The sequence below is a fragment of the Phlebotomus papatasi genome, chromosome 2 (genome assembly GCF_024763615.1).
Source record: "Phlebotomus papatasi isolate M1 chromosome 2, Ppap_2.1, whole genome shotgun sequence".
Taxonomy (NCBI): Eukaryota; Metazoa; Arthropoda; class Insecta; order Diptera; family Psychodidae; genus Phlebotomus; species Phlebotomus papatasi.
Window position 1 is genome coordinate 48205193 of NC_077223.1, and position 21168 is coordinate 48226360.

Sequence of the window (21168 nt, forward strand, 5' to 3'; positions counted from 1 at the left end):
TTTTCTACGACCTTCTAAAATTATATTTTGCTCTAAAAAGTCAGAAAAGTGATTTTTCTGACCCTCTCGTCCTTAACCCTTTAAGGACGAGAAGGTCAAAAATTGGGGATCGGAAATAATCACTTTTTCTGACTTTTTAGAGCAAAACATACCTTTAGACGGCCGAAAGAATAATTTCATTTTTGGGTCACTGGTGACCCAATCGTCCTTAAAGGGTTAAAGGGTTAATTGAGTATTTCACCAATTTGGATAAGGATAATTTTTTGTTTGAGCTAAAAAATCCATTCTATATACAATATAAGATCCAATACCAACCAATATTAACAATATTCTTAACTGTTTTGAACAAAAATAGTGATATTTTTAAAAACGTACACTGCGAAGGTTTTATTTTGTCTTATTCTCGGACAGAAAATTCTGGCCTATCTGTAATTTTACCCTGTCGACTGTTTCAGTCGACCAACATATCTTCTGAAATTGAATGAATGCGGAATACAATTATAATTTTCGTGTTTTCTCATTCCGAGATCGATGGGTCGAACTTTATTTTACGAATAAAGAATCTCATCGTACCAATTGAATTTACCGAATTTAACTATCGAATATGTACGCAGGCAAAAACTCATTCCGAAATTTTCTCTAAAGAATTTTAACTACCACAAGCTGATTTAGACTTATCTATCTTAATTAGACTTAATGAAATTCAATTCAAATCTGACGTGTCGAGATTCGTATTTAAAGGATTTTAGAATCAATGGAATGGAGATTGCTTAGTAGAAATTCAGGATTTGAGTCAGTGTTTCATCATTTTCCCGTCTACAATTTTCGATCGTGCTAACATCTTTTTCTTATGCATTCTTCAAAGATTCCAAATCAGTTTGATTGCGATTTCCTTTTGAAGTCATGAAATCATCACAGCCAAATGTATGTATGTATAAATTTTAAGTAATGCATTATCGTTTTAGTATTTCCTTATCAAATCAAGTTGAAAAATATACACATGCCGAAAATGAGTCTCTTCCAAACCTTTTCCAAGTATTCTCACCTGCGTGCAAAGCTTAGTCTTATCTGTAGCCTCGACAACTCAGTATATCACACACACGTTTGCATTACCAGTCGCGGGGAATTATTTTTATATAAAAAAAAAACCGATTCACTGCGTGGGGCTCAATTGGCGACTTGGCCATTCTTGCGAATGTGTTAGGTTCTTTTTCAACAATACCCCACTCTTTTGGTTGTGTGTTTCGTTGGGGCAACAAATAATCAACACGAGCTGTAGCAAGTTGTGTTCTTGAAAATTTCAGTTCTATCAATGCTCCGGCCTGGCAAAGTCGTGGTATTTGCGATAAATTCCGCGGTGTGATAAATCTTTATACCCAAGTGAGACGCTTTGTTAAGATCCGGAATGAGCACGTGGTGGTAGTAAAGAGGATTTATTTTTTTTAAGTCTTCTAGCTCTATCATGGGCTTTTCCAATTTAGGATTGTACCTACAAATTCTTCATGGTGTTCTTTTTTCCGAAATAACAGTGTCTTTTGGGAGACTAATTTGAGGAAAACCGTGTTGTGCAACAGATCAAAGTGGTGTTTGTGACTTGATTCTTTTTCTTCCTCAATAGAAAAGTGTGCGAAACGTACTCACAAAAGTGAATCTCTAGGTTAGAGAGAGATATTTCTCACAAATATAACCGAAAAAAAATATAACGCGGCTTATAATGCGCATGACTATCTAGCTATTCTCTAATCCTTCATTCGTGGCATTTTTGTACACGGCGAATTCTGCTGAGAAAATGAGTGAAAAATTGCTCTATTCTTGTAATTTTTTTTTACCAAAAAAGAAACCGCAGCAAGGTCAAAAGATGGTCCTCAGAGTCCATGCAGAGTAACACCTCCATTAAACTCGATTATGTGAATGAAATGAAAATGACAATGAAAAGAGACATACAATTGAGCTTCCACTTTACACAAATTTAAATATTTTTCTCACATCTTTAGTGAGTCATTTAATAGCGGATTTTTGTTCCCATACAAAATTCTCCTCTTTCATTCACGTTTTTAATGGGAAATAACATAAAATTGCAATCAATTGTCCCACTTGAAGTGGCGCCAAATGATTCTTCTCTCGCGTACAGAATCGATTGATTTTTTTCCATGTTAAGCATCAAATTGCAATTTATAGAAAAAAATCTTAACGATTGAAAACTCTCCTGCATATTTGGATTAGAAGTAACCTCATAGTGTTAGCGGATGTTTATCAGAGAAGATTGTATAGAACAATATTTTATTTATGTAATAACAGTGTGATATGATGAAAAGCTCTGTCTCTATATAATTAAAGTTGATACATAAAGTAATTTTGCAGTATAAAGCGTAAAATAAATCCATATTAATTTCATAAATACTTCCATAATCTATATATTAATTGTATAGAACAAAATTTCCAAGAATGACACACATTAATTGCTTAAATTCCAGTGCAACTCACGAAACATTGCATGAATATTTCAAAACACGCTAATATTCTTGATGGTTCTACAATTGCGAAATCATGATTTCTGAATTTAACATAATTACAGCAGGAATGAATTTAATGCATTCTTAAAGATCAATAACATTATCAGAATTATTAGAATTTATTTTATTAATCGTCTGACATGTGTGGCCTTGAGGAATTGCTTTATTAATCTTGATCTAGACCTGGAGTAAAGACTAATAATCTGGTATGTTAGACTGGGTATTGTAGGGGAAACTGAGGCACCACCGAACATGGTGTAGCTGATTTTTTTCAAAACTACTTGGACTATGACTACCATTTCTTCAGTGGACGTGGACAAGCATCCCTATAGTACACTGAGAAAAAAATGGGGGTGCGATTAACTTTTTTTCCTCATAATTTTAACACTTTTTAGGTGTAAAAAATATATCAAAATTTTTTAATGTTAATTTTACACCTTTTTAAGGGTAAAATTAACATGAAAAAGGGTAACTTTTATCCCCAATACACTTAAAAAGGGTAATATTTACACCGATTTCGGATCAATACTGCAGGGTAAAATAAACATTTCCATTTGAAGTATTGATCCGAAAACCGTGTAAATATTACCCATTTTTAGGTGTATTAAGAGTTAAAGTTACCCTTTTTCATGTTCATTTTACTCTTAAAAATGTGTAAAATTAACATTAAAAAATGTTGATATATTTTTACACCTAAAAAGTGTTAAAGTTATGATGAAAAAAAGTTAATCGCACCCTCTTTTTTTTCTCAGTGTATGACCGTAATACAGATACGTTCAGATTTGTTCGGTGCTACTCCGTGTTTGGTGGAGCCATAATTTCTTCTAATTCTTAATTTTTAAATTAAAATCAATACGAAAAAATCAAGATTTTAGTATTTATAAAAATAGAAAAAATCTTGTGTGTTGGGTTAGGTAAGTGGAGCATGTAATGTACAGGCATTAAAGTTGAGGGATTGTCATACCAAAATGAAATAATTTTTTAACAAATTGTTCTGTTTTTTACGAATAATTTTTGCAACATCTAAGGGAGGGTGGGGCAGTTTAACGACGGGGCAGTTTCAATTTTTGTATATTCTTCTTACCTCGTTCAAAGGAATGGAATAAAACCTTTATGTTACTGAAGAGAGAACTGTGACCCTTATACATAAAAATAATTAATACGGTTCTCGTTTGAGGTCTGTAATTGATTTTATAAAACTGCATCAAAATAAAATTTTTTGTAATGTATTATTTTCAACAATTTCTGAATCATTGCATTTATCTAAAGAAGTAACATAATTGTATTAATTTACTAGTGGTTTTATGATTATTATAGGGCATTTAACTTTGAATGAATTCTAAGACAGTCCTGAAAATTTTGATTTGAATTCCGAAAGTATGTGAGGGGCAGTTTCATGCAAACATACAGAGAAGTTTCATGTGTCTAACAATTTCCTTTTTTAATCAAAATTAACTTAAAATGAATATTGAAAACATTTTTTAGCTGTTTTTGTCGATAAAGTTCGAAATTTTGTGAACAAAAAATAAATAAATAAATAAAAAAATAATCTTTCAGTGTTCTTTAAGTGCTTAAAAACGATAAATTTAATTGTTATAGTAATATTTTTTCAGAATGTTTTCAGTAAAATATTGTAAACTTTTTTTAGTATTATAGAAATTTAAGACTTTAAAATTCTATTATAAAACTGTTATACTAAAAAGTACATGTTCTAAGGCGATATAATGATCCAACAATGTTCAGAATTAGCTTAGCACTACAAAAGACATTTCTTTCGTATACAAATTTAATAAAAAATGCTCGATTAATGAGAAATTGGCTTGGAAATGCGTGGCGATATCTTATTTTCTCTGTACGATCAATTAGTGTTAAAATTCTCTTATAAAGTTCTTTTTCGATTATATCTTTATGTTTTATTGTCTTAGAAGACTTCAAAATAGCACTTTTAATCAATTCTGGTATCGCAAGTTTCACATAAACACATTTTATCTTTCTCAAAAATTGCCTCATATTTATCTTAAAATTGCCCCGCAATGGGGGACTTTCACGCGTTTTGCCTTTCAAGCGAAATCAATTTCTCTACAATAGACTAATGAAATTGAAGGATTAATTGTTATTATTTTTATTAATCCTAAATCCAAGTGTAATTCACAGAATATATAAAGTTTTACTTCTGTTTATCATCTTTTTGCAAAATGGTCTTTAAATCCATTTTGGAATTTAGGGGCGAAACTACCCCACCCTCCCCTACTCCATTCTAAAACTGACATTTTCTAAAATTACAAAAAAAAAAAAATAATTTTGGTTTGACCATTTCATCACCAATGCCGATACATGCTTCACTTATCATCATATAATTGAATTGAAATTTTTAATAATCTTTTTAAAGTTCTTACTTATATGTCTCTTTAAATATTTAATAAAATAAAATGTCACTTTTATTGATTTTATGACATCAATTAACTAAATTCTTAATGGAAGTCAGACTTTCAATACGAAATTAACAAATTAAAATATTTAAATAAGTAAACTAGATTATAAAATGGACTCAAAATCTTTTTTTATTAAAACTAAAAAAAGAAACATTGATCTATAAACTATAGGGAATGTAGGCATGGTTCGCACAGAGTGAACCTTCAAAGGATGTGAATTTTCTCTTCGTTTGCAAAGAGCTGACTTATCATTTCTCATTTCGTCTCATGAGCTTAATAATTATCTATCTTATGGCTAAGAAATGACGAACTAGCTTTTTGTAAACAAAGAGAAAATTTGCGTTGTTTGAAGGTTCACTCTGTGCGAACCATGGCAACATTCCCCTACAGAGCTATTTACAGTAGACTCTCTCTCAATCGGCCATATGGGGCAAAATATCATCCAAATTATCGATAGATTTGGGCGTCAAAGTCATTGTAAATTCTACAAAAAGTGCTCAATTGTAAAGAATCATGATAAAATAAGAGGAACTACAGCGAATTTGAGCAAATGTGCTTCACAATTAAACGTAAAAATTGTCAACAAAATTTTGCACCCGATTGAAAAAGAGCCGATTGAGCGTGAGGCTACTGTAATTTAATATACATAAATGTAAAAACCAAATGCAAAAAACCTCCTAATTTTTTTTTAGAATTATTTCTACGAATTGTGAAATTGTGATTCTTTTTTGCGTAGGTTTTCAGAGTGAAATAATTGACTGTGTCCAAAAGAGGATAATCTTTTAACACCAATAATGAAGAGACACTTCTTCGGAAGTAGCCCAAATCTGCGGGATTTGAGTAATACATGGGAATCCCATTCTTTTCATCATGATGATTTGTCTACCCTTAAAATGGATGAAGCACGAAAGAAGTTTCTCAATTCGGTTAGTTGTGGTGAAAATTTCTTGTTGCTGGAGAAACCACACGACACAACATTTTGCATATCTTAGAATTTCAGAATTAGTTCGTGCTTTACTTTTGTATTTTGTGTTCTTATACATTTTTCTAGTAATGTCCAAGGTGTTGTCCTTTCATGTATCTGTCTCCTGAACCTTTTTATAGACTACAATATTGTGATAGTGCGTGATTGTTGACCATTAAATTGGTTAAATAGATGGAGTGAAAATTGTGCTCATTTTCGTCCATTGGGGTATCAGGTGATTTTTCACCATTTTCAGAACATTTATTTCCAAGAAAAACACAATTGATAATTAAAATAACATTACAAATTCGTAATTTTCAGAATTTAAGAATAAAGAATACATAACTTGTACTTCAAATGATCATCAGAATTATATCACTTTTGCCGACATGAAGAGTATTCACGAATGTGAAAAATAGGTGTGCCTAATTTTGCCCATGTGTGCCATAATCTAAAGTGTTGATAAGAAAATCCGCGTCACAGTCAAAGAAAACAAAGACTATTTTGTGATTCACGCAATACAATTGATTGAAATGTGTGTTTTTAGCAATTTTTACATGCAGTAAGGTGTGTGGGTGGCTTTGAGAGGAAAAGAATATGTAGAAAAAAAGCTCATTGGCCATAAAAGTCCAAGACTGGCTGGTTTTTTTTTTACTTTTTAGATAAACGTTCCAGAATATTCTGTATCTGAGTGTGGAAAAATACTTTTTTTTTCCTCAGTACTTTATCTCCTTATCAAGGAAGCAATAAATCAATTAAAGCCGAAATTCATAATTTTCGTGCAATTATTTTGATTTTTTTCTTGCTCTAGGCTAGAGCGACTTCTGAAAAATCTTTAATTTAAAATTAGTTTTTTTTTTTAATTTACTAAAATAAAATTATATTCTGATTCCATTTTAATAAGAGTATTATAATCTGCAATTATTTTACAATAATTTATTAAAATACGTTTTATATTAAAATAGAAAATTGTAAGTGTGAAAGTATAAATAAGATAAAAACAAATGAAAAGTTATTCACCTCTTACCACTTATTGCCACTAGCACTGGAAAATTTAATCAGACTTTGTACATAAAGTCAATAAAGTAAACCATAGATAGAAAATATATAGTTGGGAGGAAAAGCAAATTTATGTCAGAGAATGCTTTTTGCGGAAATGTTGACGTAAGAGAATATTCCCATTATCACAAAAGTCCTCCTCTTATGCACTAAAAAAACGTCATAGTTGTGCCAAATCGTGACTTATCAGCCAATGGGGCACATATAAAAAATAAATAACGAACAAAAAGAATGTCGCTCTAATGTTAAATTAATTTCCCCGATGATTCATTAGTTTTCGCACAATCTCAATATACTAACATATGAATAAGTCATGAGAATTTAGCAGAAAAAAAAATAACACTTACAAATAAATCATTGAAAATATTCTGCACAACCTCAAAATATCCTCATCTTTTATTAATTTTGCAATGTGAGAGCAGAAATAGGTAAAACAAAAAAATCCGTCACACTTCTTAAAGCAAGGACGATGTATTCCACGAATCCATTTAAATTTTAAAGCAATTACACATTAGAGGAGAAAATCACCTCAACTTCATTCTTCATTCACATACTAACAATCCACCCACGAAATTTGGTGGCACACATCATCTGGTTAATGTTTTACGTGTGTAGTTAGTGGTTGAAAACGCCCAAGAAATGCAGAACAATACATACTTTTGAGAGACACTGATCATGAAAAAAAAAGACCACAAGACAATTTAAATAAACACACAGTGAAATAAAATTGCAATATCACGAAACAAAACAGATTTTTTTTATGCAGAAATAAGTGTGGGCGATCAAGTTTTGGCGCCTATTTATTGATTTATGGATGGAATTTTTGATGTATGAATATGTGTGTTTGCAGATGTCGGATTTTCCGGAAGCTCAATCACATGTGAGTCCCGAGATGGCAGCTATTTTGGAGAATTTGCAGAAGAAAAATGCCCTGACCACATCATCGACAGCCACAAGTGCCAGGCAAAATCTTATTAATGCTAGTTCCATTAAGGAAACTTCATCATCATTGTCAGCATCATCTACTTCATCATCGCAACAGGTGAGAGACTTTTCGTCTGATGAAATTTACAAAAACTCTGACTAAAATTACACTGAGAGAAATCCGAAAAAGTTAAAATAACATTCCGTAAATGTTAATTTTACCCTGCGGTATTGATCCAAAATCGGTGTAAATAATACCCTTTTTAGGTGTATTAGGGGTTAAAGTTATCCTTTTTTCATGTTAATTTTACCCACTTTACCCTTAAAAAGGTGTAAAATTAACATTAAAAAATGTTGATATATTTTTACACCTAAAAAGTGTTAATTTTATGAGGAAAAAATGTTAATCGCACCCTCTTTTTTTTCTCAGTGTAGTAGTACTTACGGCATTTCAGTTTTATGGAATGCTCGAACTCACGAAATAAAGCACAGTTGAATTTTTTCAGGGGCCCATCAGGCCTAATAAAAAGTGAAGGTCTTTTTCACTTTTCCTTGTAAAAATGTTGCAAATATTGCACTGCGACTTAAACAAATTTCTTCGTAGTTCTTGTATTATTTCGGCGAACATTATGAAATATTTTTAGATAGCTTTTAGTGTACGATTTCGAAACACATCAGACTGATAAGTCAATTTTCTTTAAGAAAAAACTTGCTATTGGTCTTCAGTGCCTCTATGCAAAAACGTATGGAAAAAAGAAATGTCGAGAAACCCCTGATTTTTCTTACAGAACTACAGAATATTTTATTGATTCATTTACCGATCGAGCTCAATGCAGCAAGATTGAAAATTGTGAGACCTTTTAATAAGATTAATTTGACTAGGGTAAGATGGGGTAATTTGGATAATTATAAGGAAAAAAAATAACCACTGCACTGGTAAAACTGAAAGAATCAAATTGGATCATACATGAGCTTTTTCAAAAGGATGGATCATATTTGATCCTTTGAAAGGATCACTACTAGTGTCTCTTGAAAATTTGTGTGCATATTAATTTATCACGATAGATTATGTTTTATCGCAAACTTCTTACTCATATCAAATTTCTCTCATCTGAGCGAACATAATTTTGACTTTTTTATTATTTTTATTCGTTTATTCCGGAGTTAAATAAGTGTAAAAACAGGGATATATACTTTCAAAGGATCCCCGGTGATCCTTTCATTTTCACCAGTGACGAAGAATTACACTTGAATGTAAAGTGTTGTACTTCTTCGTGGTTTTCCTTTTCTCTTTGACCATCTGAAACAGTGAGAAAATCTTAAAATTCCTTAATAGAAATGATTCCAAATTACTCCGTTTTACTCTAAATCGGTTAAGCAATATAGGGTAAGGGCTCATAATTTTGGACAGTCTGCTTATAAGCATCGATGTTCCAAGTTTGAAGTGCGATATTTTCAATACTATTGACTTTTTTTGTTACTCTCTTTTCAGAAGGGTTGTTTAGTAACTTGGCAAGGTTTTATTGTCTTTATTTTTACTAAAATTAGTTTTAATACGTTTAAAAATGAATTGATATGTAGAGGTGAATTTGGCTCTTATTTTGGACACCTTGGTTATTAATTTGGACTACTTGGCTGTAAATATGGACAGCTAATCCGCCTCAACAGGATGCCCATTGTTCTTCATTTCAAGAACCAATCTTACCAAGTCCTCTTCCTGTTCATGTAAGGGAAACGTAGAATGTCACAAGAAGCCCGGAAACTTTCCATATCATTCATTAATGTGAGTTGATTTCGGTGCTCCAAATACGCGCGAATTCGCACATTCCCTGGCCTTTCCGGGAGCCTTTCAAGGCTTTTCTCGCTGCATCTCGTTCGTAGAGATGATGCCCCTTTGTTTCTCCAGGCATTTGTCCTACCTAGTCATCACAAAAATTAAACTTCACGAAATTTCGTGAGAAAAACACCTGTCCAAAATAAGAGCCATCACCTCAGTGGTAAATGTCTTAAAACATTTCCCATTTTTCACACGAAAAATCTAATTCACAAGGCAAATCTCACTTCAGGTCAAATGCACGAATCACCACTAACGTGAATCAACACAATATTCAATGAATATTCAATAATATCACTCAAAAAAGCGAAGAAACATTGTTAGTACATCACCACAACTAAATAAGACTGAAGTAAAGACAAAGTTCCGTCATATTTCTCGTAAGCAACTACTCAAACTGAATTTTCAACAAAGCAATTTTACCTCAAATCATATTCAAAATTCAACGTATTTAGTGTTAAAATCTTCCAAAAAGAACAAATATTTAGATAGCATTCATTATTCATCAAATATTGGAATAAAAGTTCATCATTTTTATCAATTTATTTTTAGTGTCCAATTTTATCCTCAAAGTGTCCAAAATAAGAAACTGTCCAAGAGACCTTGCCCTATGCCTTGCAGTTTAAACTGTAAACTTAAAAAACTCAAAATGTATAATCGAAATGTTCGTTCAGCCTAACATAACCGACAATTTAAAGAAATTGTTATATCTGTTGACGGAAAAAAAACCTAAAAAAAAAATATTTTAATAAGGAAGGAGCAGGATGAGGAAAAAGGAAAAAATATTCTTCTAGCAGAAACATATAATGACTTGAAAGGACCAGAATGCAGAAACAATAAATAAATAAATACAATTTAGCGTTAATTAAATATTAATTGGTATTAATAATTAATACATTGGCCTCAATTCTGAGACCAAGATCAAGATCAAGAAAATTTCAAGATTTTGGTATTCTGAAATCAAAAAAAATCAAGATCAAGATGTCAAATCTGTCAAATGTCTTGGAATCTTGAAATCCTAGATACAAACCGTGTGGATATCAAGATTTACAATTCTGTAATCAATATTTGAAGATTTCAAGACGTCAAATTTCTTGTTTTCTTGAAATAATTCCAAGAACCTCTCGGAGGTGCATGGAATTTTCAAGATAAAGAGTTTCATATGGAAATGACTGTTGATGAGGAATATTTCTATAAGAAGAATACTGAAGGACCCTGAGGATCTGCAAAATAATAACATCTTGCATAAGCATTTCTTGGTTTATCACAGGTCACATGCTTGGTTTGCAGTTTCTGTACTTCCGTTTATGGCCTCTTATTTATTCTTTAATACGTCCTATAATTAATTTTCTTAATTTATATGACGAAATTTCAACAAATTCAACAGATAAATGAAGATATTTGTCAAAAATGATGTTTCGTTAAGTGTGGAAAATCTTTAAATCTTGGTTCTTATCTAAGATATTTTAAGTTCCATAAATACTTCGCGTCAGAATACGAAATCTTGATTTTAGAAATATTTGGCAGCTTGAAATTTTGATCTTGATTTTGGTTTTAGAATTGAGGCCATTATTTGTATTATAATTCATGGACGAATTATATTTTATTTATTTATTTTTTTGTGGATTCATGTCCCAGTACAACTGTAGATACATTTTGGGGCTGTATAAATTTAATTTTTTGTCGAGAAAAAAGAATTAGCATAAGTTATGTAGATCGATATGATAGATGGGCTCATATAAAAAGTGTGAAGTGAGAAAACTTACTTAAAAAATTTAACAAATTTATAAACTTTGGACTTTGAATGTTTTTAGACTGAATTATATAATCAACTAGTAATTCTTTATTAGTGTTCATTCTGGACCTTATAAAATACAAAGTTCATACATTGTCAACACTGATACATATTTCAGTTTTCTTCGATTTAACTCTTTCGATTCTTCGAGGTGGCGAGAATTGGGTCACTGGCGAGAAGTGCTGACACCACCCTAATTTTAAAAGATCAAATTTCAATAAACCTCAAAACGAACAACGTAACAAACTTTACAGTGACAAATTTTAAATTAAAACGTTCAATATTTCTCAGAATTGAAAAGTAAAGAAAAATTATATAAAATATCATATAAAGCATGATACTTGAACTTTTGATTTCGGGCATTATACTTCTGAATTTTGACAGTTTATTTGTAAAAGTATGAAGGTAGGGGAAAGTGACCATGCTTGATACGATCCAAGCTTGATAATAACTATTTTTTTCCTATGTTAATCAATAGTTATGACTCATCGCAATATATTTCAATAGCTGGTGCTAAGCCTCACATTTCCTAAAAAAATTAGGATCCAAACTCTTTTTTTCCTAGTTTCAGGAAGCAAAAATCAAAAATAGGCCCAAAACTGTAATTTTGATACATGATATTTCATAAGTATTTCTTAATTAATATAGCTGTTCAGGAAAACTACTATCATAGGCACATAGAGGGTTCATCAGTATTAATATTTATGTTAAAAATTTTTTATTTGGGAACACTGTTTTTGTGGGTGGTAACAAATTCATAAATTCTACTTGTGTCCATACTATATTTTAATAAGGGTCCATGAATGATAATTTAATTGTGGCAACTCTATCATTAGATGTGATTCTTTCATAATTACACCTATTGTAATCCTCCAATTTTATCGACAATTGACATGACCTTCAACCCTGTTACCTGAATTTTAAGGTTGCAGAATGACATTTTCATGGACTCAAATTGAAAAAATGGTTTTTGCTAGCGCCCTAATGTCATAAAAACATGGCTTAGAAAAATTACATAAAAGTGATTTTAAAACTAATAACCAGTCATATAAACGATTTAAGCAGATAGATTAGAGTTCCGTCTAAATATTGATGTGCAATTTTTTGTATCCGGTGAATTTTTTGCAGTGAAAATGGGCCTCCGAATTGTCGAATCAATTATTATACAAGAAGGCCCGGACCCAACTTGTATAAAAATCGCTACTGTATTTCCATTTTCTTCTTGAGGAAAATGTAAGGATTTCCAGGAACTATTTGAGGTTGGATAATGAACCTAATAAGTGAGACATTTTTTGTCATAGTGCAAGAATCGCTTCGGTTTGTGTGTTAATCAGAAAATAATCACAAACCTTGGACATCATTTTACAGTATCAAGCATGGGCACTTTCCCCTAATTGAATATATTTTTCAACATTTAAAACACATTTAAACATGTAAACATTTAAATGGGACAAAATGAACTAAAATGCATTAGAATTTGTAAGAAGTTCAATTTTTTGCGTTTCATCTTATGTTTGTATTCTTTATTTTGTTAAACGACATCTTACAATTTTCTTTTTCATAACGAATTTTTATTATTGCACAGAATATAACTACCAAGATCGCGAATTCCGCGAACTCTTTTGCTTTCTATATACAAAAGGAATATTACAAGATTTTTTTAAAATGAATTTATTCATTGAATTTGTCGTTAATTCAATCAGCTGATTTTTTTGTATCGTATTCCAAATTGAAATCTCAAAAGTTACCTCTCACGCTCAACACTGTTTGTCTGTTCAAAGAAAATGAGACACGTTTATGCAAAAATACACATTTCTTTTCGCACAAGCTTTTGAGCACAACAAAAGAATAAAATAATCTTCTCTTGTCAAGGTTGAATAACTTGTCCAATTCCTTTCAATAATTTATGTGTGTTTTTTTTTATACATTAATTATATCTTTTGGCGAAGGTAATTTTAGCATTTAGAGGAAGCCACTCTCAATATCATTCTTGAAATTACTGCAATGATATAAATAACTTCATAGTTTTAACTCTAATTCATTTGTCAATTCTAAATTATCTTACAACAAGAGACTATTATTTAATTTTAATCAAAATAAACGGTGATGACTAATCAGAATGGATGATGTAGATTTTTTTTAATATGTATTGTATTATCATACGTACAAGTAATACCATTGTGACTTCTTGACCTAGAATATGTGTGTTGTATGGTCTTATCAATTTTATTTTTACTATGGATGACTCAAGAGAAAATCTCAAGACTATTCAGCATCATTCATTGGAAAGACGACGACTAAAAAGTCCCAATGATTAAGAGGATTATTGTTGTTGTAATTCATCTGTGCGAAAAATTAGCTCTTCAGGTTTTTTGAATAATTGATGAATTTTAAAGTGATGTTTCTTCACCCACAAATCTTTGTGTGCAATCAATCGAGCAGAAAAATATTCTCAATAACTGAAATTAAAATGGTAAATCCGGAACTTTTGAAGCTTCTGAATAATTTCTTCTCTAAATATTGTGAACTGCCTCGTTTTTTTGTCGTTAACGATACCGAGAAAGTCAACAAAATTACGTGTTCCACACAACAGCATCTTCTACAACATTTAAATATATTTTCATGTACATGTCACTATGGCATGATCTTTCCATAAGCTCGCCAAGAAGTGCCACAGTCACATTCTAGACTTCGATCGAAGAGGATTAATCTTATAACGAACGAATTCTAATCGCCATTTCCGTGTATTTAAACGACAATCTTGAAGAGTTATTTTAATTTTTTTTAAAAAATCCTTCTATTCACGAGTAGCCCTTGAACTACGAGCTTTGGTGATTGAAACCGAACGATCTTTCGCGGAAAAGTCTCATCTCTCGAATTTTCTGTGGTGATAGCACGAAAAAAAAGAAGTATTCTTGTGCAATTTTTCGCACAACCAGAAATAATACATTTTGTGGGCGAACAGACAAAAATAGTGTTGAAAGAAATTTGAATAATCGTCTACGACAAATTGTGAGTGAGTCAATTCCTAACTCGTCACTGCTACCTGATAAATTATACAAATGATATCAAATTGATTGTGTGGCATGAGGTGCAGTGATTAATCACATGGGAGCATGCAAAACAGATCAATTGCTAAATAGAGTGGCGTTTGTGCGCCTGTGAAAGAGTGTCATTTTATAATTAGCCACATGACGACATAAATTTGTAGACGAAGTCATAAAATCGCGCAATATTGTGGAGCTTTGAGAGATCTTATGCTAAATCTCTTCCGCTGTTTATCGTCTCTGCAGGTGGTCAACAGTAGCACTTCCTCGAGTAGTTCATCATCTACGACAACATCTCGAGTAGCAAAGACATCATCGTCACAGCGTCTCCATCACGTAACAGCGTCATCATCCACGTCAGAGATGAAAGCCACTGCTCTCCAACGAAATCTCACCGACTTCAAGAACTCCATGACGGAGATCAACAATCTCGCTTCCATGGGAAGAACTACACAGGCATCCACGATGAGTCAACTCAAGAGGTGAGAGGTTATTCTTTATCAAAATTATTACAAAACGCCTCTTGATCTTGACTTACTTTGAAAAAAAAAATCCCTGACCATTCGAAAGACTAAAATATTATGATTTGATATTATTAATCTTAACTCTTTCGTCTCTTTTGGGACTATGGCTACCCAAGATGACAACTTCTTTTTAAGCTATTTAGAACTATTAAAATTGGATTTTTGTGGTTATAATGAAGAAGGATATCCAGTCGAAAGATATACATATATAGGAAGCCAATTTCATTCAACATTATTCTTTTCAATGCTTTACAATTTACATCCTCAATAAGGAATTTATCGTGAGAAAGAATTTTTCCAATCCAAAAGAACTAGCAGTCAGACTTCAAAAATTTTTCAGGCTTTTAGAAGAGTTATAATAGAATATATAGGGGAAAGTACTCTCCCTTCGAACGTTCATGCCTTAGAATAATGTGATTCTTTTTTTTATTTTCCCTAAGAGAATTACACATAATTATCATGTAATTATCAATAATTGATGATAAGCTAACTAATATTTAATAAAAATGTGGAAGTCTCTTAAGAAAAATAAAAGAAAATTCACATTATTCGAAGGCATGAACATTCAAAGGGAGAGTACTTTCCCCTTACTTATTTATGTTTGGATTACAAAGGTCTCATAAACTTAATTCTCTGTTTAAAGAATTATAGAATAAAAATATAATGCACTTCGTTTCAAAGATCTAATCATCCACAGAAACGACAAAGACAATTTTTTTCATTAGATCTTTGAAACCATGTAAATATTTTCACTTTATAACTAAGAAAATTCAAAGAGAATCATGCATATGAGACCTTCTAATCTAAAGTTAGATATAGTATTTTGTGATTTTCCCGTGCCATGTTAATTTTTTATAGGGTAAGTGTGCCAAATTCCGTCCAGCTTGCAATTCCGGCCACATTTTTTGTTTCGAATTTCCTTGAATTTTTAGTTTTGACATACTCTAGAGATTATACAATGCAAAAGAATAACAAAAAATGTAACTTCGACAAACGAGATGACGTGAAAAAGATATTGGAAGAATTCCCGAAGGGCAAGACACTATGATAATGAAGGTGGCCAAAATAGGACACCAAAGCTATGTCTACATTTTTATTCATTTTAAAATGTATTAAGAATAATTTTAAAGTAAATAAAGACGATAAACTGTCTACAAGGTTCTAAGCAACACTCCTTAAGTAGAAGGAATGAAAAAAAAAAATCAATTTCTATTAAAGATATTACATTTCAAACTTGAGACTTTGGCGCTTGCATGCAACTATGCCGAAATTTGGCACACTTACCCTAGGCTGTTATTAAATTCTTTCTCTCCATAAATTTCCTATTGAAGACCTAAATTAAAGGGTTGGCAAAGCGTCCCAGGTTTTGCGAAGTGCTCGAACTCGTAACTTAGGTGCTATCCCTCAATAGTAATTTCGTATCATTTACCGTTTACCGGTTCTCAACCGATTTAAACCGATTTGTAAATCACTCGAAAGATCCCACAAAATAATTTTTAGAGCTAAAAAAATTAATTTTCGGACAAAACTTACTTATCGGTTTATAACCAGTTCATTAGCGGTTCACAATCGATTTGAACGGATTTATAAGTCACTCAAAATATTGCTCAAAATAACTTAGGATTAATATAATTGAATATCGAATAAAAATTAGTTATCGGTTATGAACCGATTCATTATCGGTTCAAACACGGATTACTATATTCCTGGATAGTATGTAGGTAGACATTTTTGTGTCCCATAGTAGTGCAAACAAAGTGAATAAAAATACGAATAAAGACGTCGTATATGACCCTTGATGAGGGTATACTCTTGCTTCTTGATATTCTCGAGACTGAAAGTCACTTATATCCTACATTTTCATTCCTCAGCATCAAATCTCATCATTCCTGGGTGCACTTTTATTTGGTTTGTTTGCACGACTATGAGACACGAAAATCTCTACATACTATCCAGGAATATAGTAATCCGTGGTTCAAACCGATTGGAACCAGTTCAGTTTTGTCGAAAGTTCCAAGACCTCTCCAACGGGCCCAAACATGACTCCATTCGTTTGATAAATGTGCCTTCTAGATTTTTTTTAATATTTAAACTTGAAAAATCATTATTAGGAATGATTCTACGATATTTTCACACATGATCAATTGTCTGCCTGTTCGATCCCAAAAAAAAACATAGTTTTGGAAGGGAAATGAAGGGATGGAGGGAAAATGAGGGGAGTGTTAATGATTCTTCGGTCGATTTATGGGGGGCGTCTCCTTAGGTCCCAAGTCGCTATCTCTAATCGTTTGGTCTCTAAAACTGGCGATACACGGACAGACGGACAGAGGGGCAAACAGTGTGACGATATTTCTCACAAATCGTCTGAAATGCGAAGAGAAACGAAGAGAAGACGTGCGAAGAGAACCTTTAAGTTAATTGTGACAGGAAAATAATCATTTTATTGCAACTGCTATTAGCTCCATATAACTATTTAAAATTTAATTTACAATTAATAAATGTTGGCAGTCTGAAGTGTGTGTGGTTTAATATTGGCAAACAAACAGTTGATTTTGAGTACGAAAATTTATTAAATTCGTTTAATTTGTTCACTTGGCAATTTGAAGTATTTTTATGTGTCTGTGCTTTTTCAGATAGCAGAGCAGAGAATAATTACGCGCTTATCTTTTATCTTAACTAGATCATATTCAATTATACTCTATTTGATATAATTGTATCACCACTGTAATTTAGAATCTCGATAATTTATTCACTGAGAGGAATCCGAAAAAGTTAAAATAACATTCCGGAAATGTTAATTTTACCCTTCAGTACTGATCCAAAATCGGAGTAAATATTACCTTTTTTAGGTGTATTGGGGGTTAAAGTTACTCTTTTTCATGTTAATATTACCCATAAAAAGGTCTAAAATTACATTAAAAAATGTTGATATATTTTTACACCTAAAAAGTGTAAAGTTATAAGGAAAAAAAAATAATCGCACCCTCTTTTTTCTCAGTGTTTGTTTTGGGTAAGATTAGGCTTAAAAAGTTTAAATCGCCGTTTAAAAACTGGTGCATATTATTCAGTAAATATATTTAATTTCGAAATATTAATTTTTTGTGTCTCCAATCCATTATTAACCAGAAAGCGATGACCCAAAAAATCATTTTTTTTCTCACTGTTTCAAGAACAAAATAGTTTTTTTTTTTGTTTTTGGGATCACCGGTGATCCACTGCTTATTCACACCAAACTTACCGGTCGTTTTTGATCAAATGACAGATCGCAAATAAGTAAGATACTCAACAATTTTTTCTTAAAAAAGAGGAAAAAATTAAAATTTAAGCACAGAAAAATATATTAAATGCATATTTTAAGAAATTCATAAAGTTTAATAGTGACATTTTACTGTTTAAATATTTGTTAATTTAGTTTTAAAAATATAAAGCAAAACGTAATATTTTTGCATTAACATTAATGTTCAACGCACAATAACTTTTGTTTAGTAAACATGTTTTTGACATTTCAATGAGAGTGAGTGAGATGTAGATCTAGTCATCTCGCTCATTCTCATGGGAAATTTTGAAAACATGTTTACAAACAAAAGATATTGTGCGCTGCTCATAATAAGCTTCAAAACAAATAAGTTCAAATACATGAAAGTCTTAAGCTTCTTTAATGTAGAGCATACGGCCTATTCGACACATGTCAACCCAGTCGACGGCCGTTTCTTACCAATCCTAATTCTTAGTCCTGTGACACGCCCAAACCCTATCATCCCTAAGCGTGTGTTGTAGGTTGTTGTATGGTGCTCTTGGTGCTCATGACAATTAACACCAGTACTTCAGTGAGTGAATATCAGTTTCCATTGTGAGTGAATATTAGTTGACTCTCAGGAAGTTGAGGATGCCAGCCTGAGTTCCGCATTTTTCCAAGTTTTTAATGTTTTTTAGGTGAGCTCCATTTGGGCTTACATTATTAAGTACTTTTTAATTCTAATGCTAAATACACAGATTTCCTAAATATTTTTGAATTCTTTTAATTTTGTTTTACAATTGTAGGGTAAATTAAGCTAATCCAAAACCTGCTTCAAATGGAAATTTTTCGCTACTCAAAATGGAAACGTCACTGTTTTCATGATAAATACAGTACTAAATTACTATATTTATATATTTTCTACGCCTCAGTTTCATTATTTAGTAAATTTTGCTCCAAATAAAGCGAAAATCCATTTATATTCACAAATTTTAATTTGTTAATTTCTCAGAAAAATTAAAAGTGTACCTTTTCACCATCGAATTTTTCATCGATCGATCATGTTTTCCAATGAAAAACACAATGAGGTGACTATTGTTTATTCGTTTTGTTTAACATTTATGTAATATTTCTGCGTAATTTTTGTTAAATTAAGTGCTAATCTTTATTGTTAATGGTACGTGAAGTTTTCAAATAATTACCTATTTCGTGAACAAAAAGGGTTTTTTCTGAAGTGTCTGCAAGTGCTTCAATAGGAAACCCCGGAAATATGATTTTTTTTGGAGAGATTTTCTTATAGTTTTTGATGGGAAAAGAGAAAAGACCAGGAATAAGAATAAATCCTGCACTCAGGAGCAACTTAACAAGGTTTTGGAAGCCTTTCGTCGCAGTTTCACTTACACTGTTTGTCTCCAATTAGAAACTTTCCCTTGTCTCCATTTGGATTAATTTGTTTCCAATAGAAGTATTTTACGCTCGCGTATTTTTCTTGTACTTAAGAGGTTTTCAAATTATATCTAAAGAATTTTCACTAAACAGTAACATTCTAGAAGAGTCAAGGAGCAAATTTATGTAATTTTCTTCAGAAAAAGTATGAACTTAATTTGTTAAATCTTCTGTAAAAGTTAAAGCGTCTGGAAATGGTTTTGAGTAAGGACAATTACCCTTATATCAAAAACGTCAAAACTCAGAAAGTCAATTGATTTATTAGACATTATTAGCTTTAATTTTTAAACTTTCTTTGGCTTAAAAATTAAGGTAAATTATGGTGAATTTCATATATATAAAACGTTAGTAAATTAAAAAAAAATAATGACGAAATACTAATAAAAGGAAATAGTTTATAATGTTGAAAATTGTAAGATGGAGGCGCCTGGTAAAAGCTCAATACGTAAATTGTACTCCTCTTTCTTTGCAGCAAAATTCGTTCTTCTCTTGAGAATCTCGTGGATAGTCGTCGAGATGATCAGCCACTTGTTACCTTCCCAGATGGTGACAATTCAGATAATGACCTCCAGTTGGACCTAACAGGTCCAATATCTTCCTCAGTAGCTGGTGATCTGGCCACTACTGCTGGTGCCGTAGATACGGTTAAATTTGAGCAGAAAAGCATGACATCGGCATCCAAGACAAAAGTAGTGACGGACGGATTCAGCAGTGAGCAGGCCTCTACAAATTCCGCCGAGATGAAGCGCCTCCAGGCTGGTGATGTCGAATACCAAGAGTCTAAAGCTGCGTCTGCAATGAGGAATCGCTTAGAGGTGGATGGTGTTTCGGCAGAACAAAATGCAGCAATGCTCAAAGTGAGTTCAATACTTCTATAGTCTTTCTCCCTTTCTGCCGAAAGCTCCCGAAAGTGTTGCGCTGGAAACGCCCTGTAGAAGGATTTTTTCATGGAAATTTTTTTCAGTCAGCTGACGACATTCCTCCGGTCAGCACAATGTAGTAGTTTTTGAAGTTATTTCATTATTGTGCGTGATAATACGGTCACTTCCGTCCATGAACTGCCCTTTAAATCTATAATTTTGTCCTTGTTTCGCTTTGGCTGAAGATTTATTTTTTTGATAAAACGAATTAATGTACAATTGTGTTCAAAATCAATAGTAATGGATTATTCAGATTAAAAGCATGATGTGATTTATTTATTTTTAAAAATTTTCGTACAAGATGCTTCGGGTAATTTGCACAGCAAGTCGCTCACTCAATATTCCCGGAAAAATTGTACGTGGAACGTGCAGTGATAAATTTTGGGTGAGACAGAAAATTTTCCACAAGAGGAAAAATCAATTTCTCAACACATCCAAAGAGTCCCATACCCGGCGTCTCCACTGCGATCGATGC

The 21168-nt window shown here is 32.0% G+C and overlaps 1 protein-coding gene across 6 annotated transcripts in view; it reads left to right on the forward strand.

Annotated features, from left to right (window-relative positions):
- Positions 1–21168, forward strand: part of LOC129801414 (NAD(+) hydrolase sarm1) — a 61303-nt gene that overhangs the window by 28266 nt on the left and 11869 nt on the right. For 3 of the 6 annotated variants that reach the window (XM_055846393.1, XM_055846394.1, XM_055846395.1), the window contains exons 2-4: positions 7819–8010; positions 14815–15050; positions 20246–20630. In XM_055846393.1, the coding sequence (XP_055702368.1) occupies positions 7819–8010; positions 14815–15050; positions 20246–20630 (813 nt within the window). Of the gene's footprint in view, positions 1–1285; positions 1658–7818; positions 8011–14356; positions 14538–14814; positions 15051–20245; positions 20631–21168 lie in introns of those variants that run through there. The other 3 variants (XM_055846396.1, XM_055846398.1, XM_055846397.1) reach the window with 3 other exon arrangements.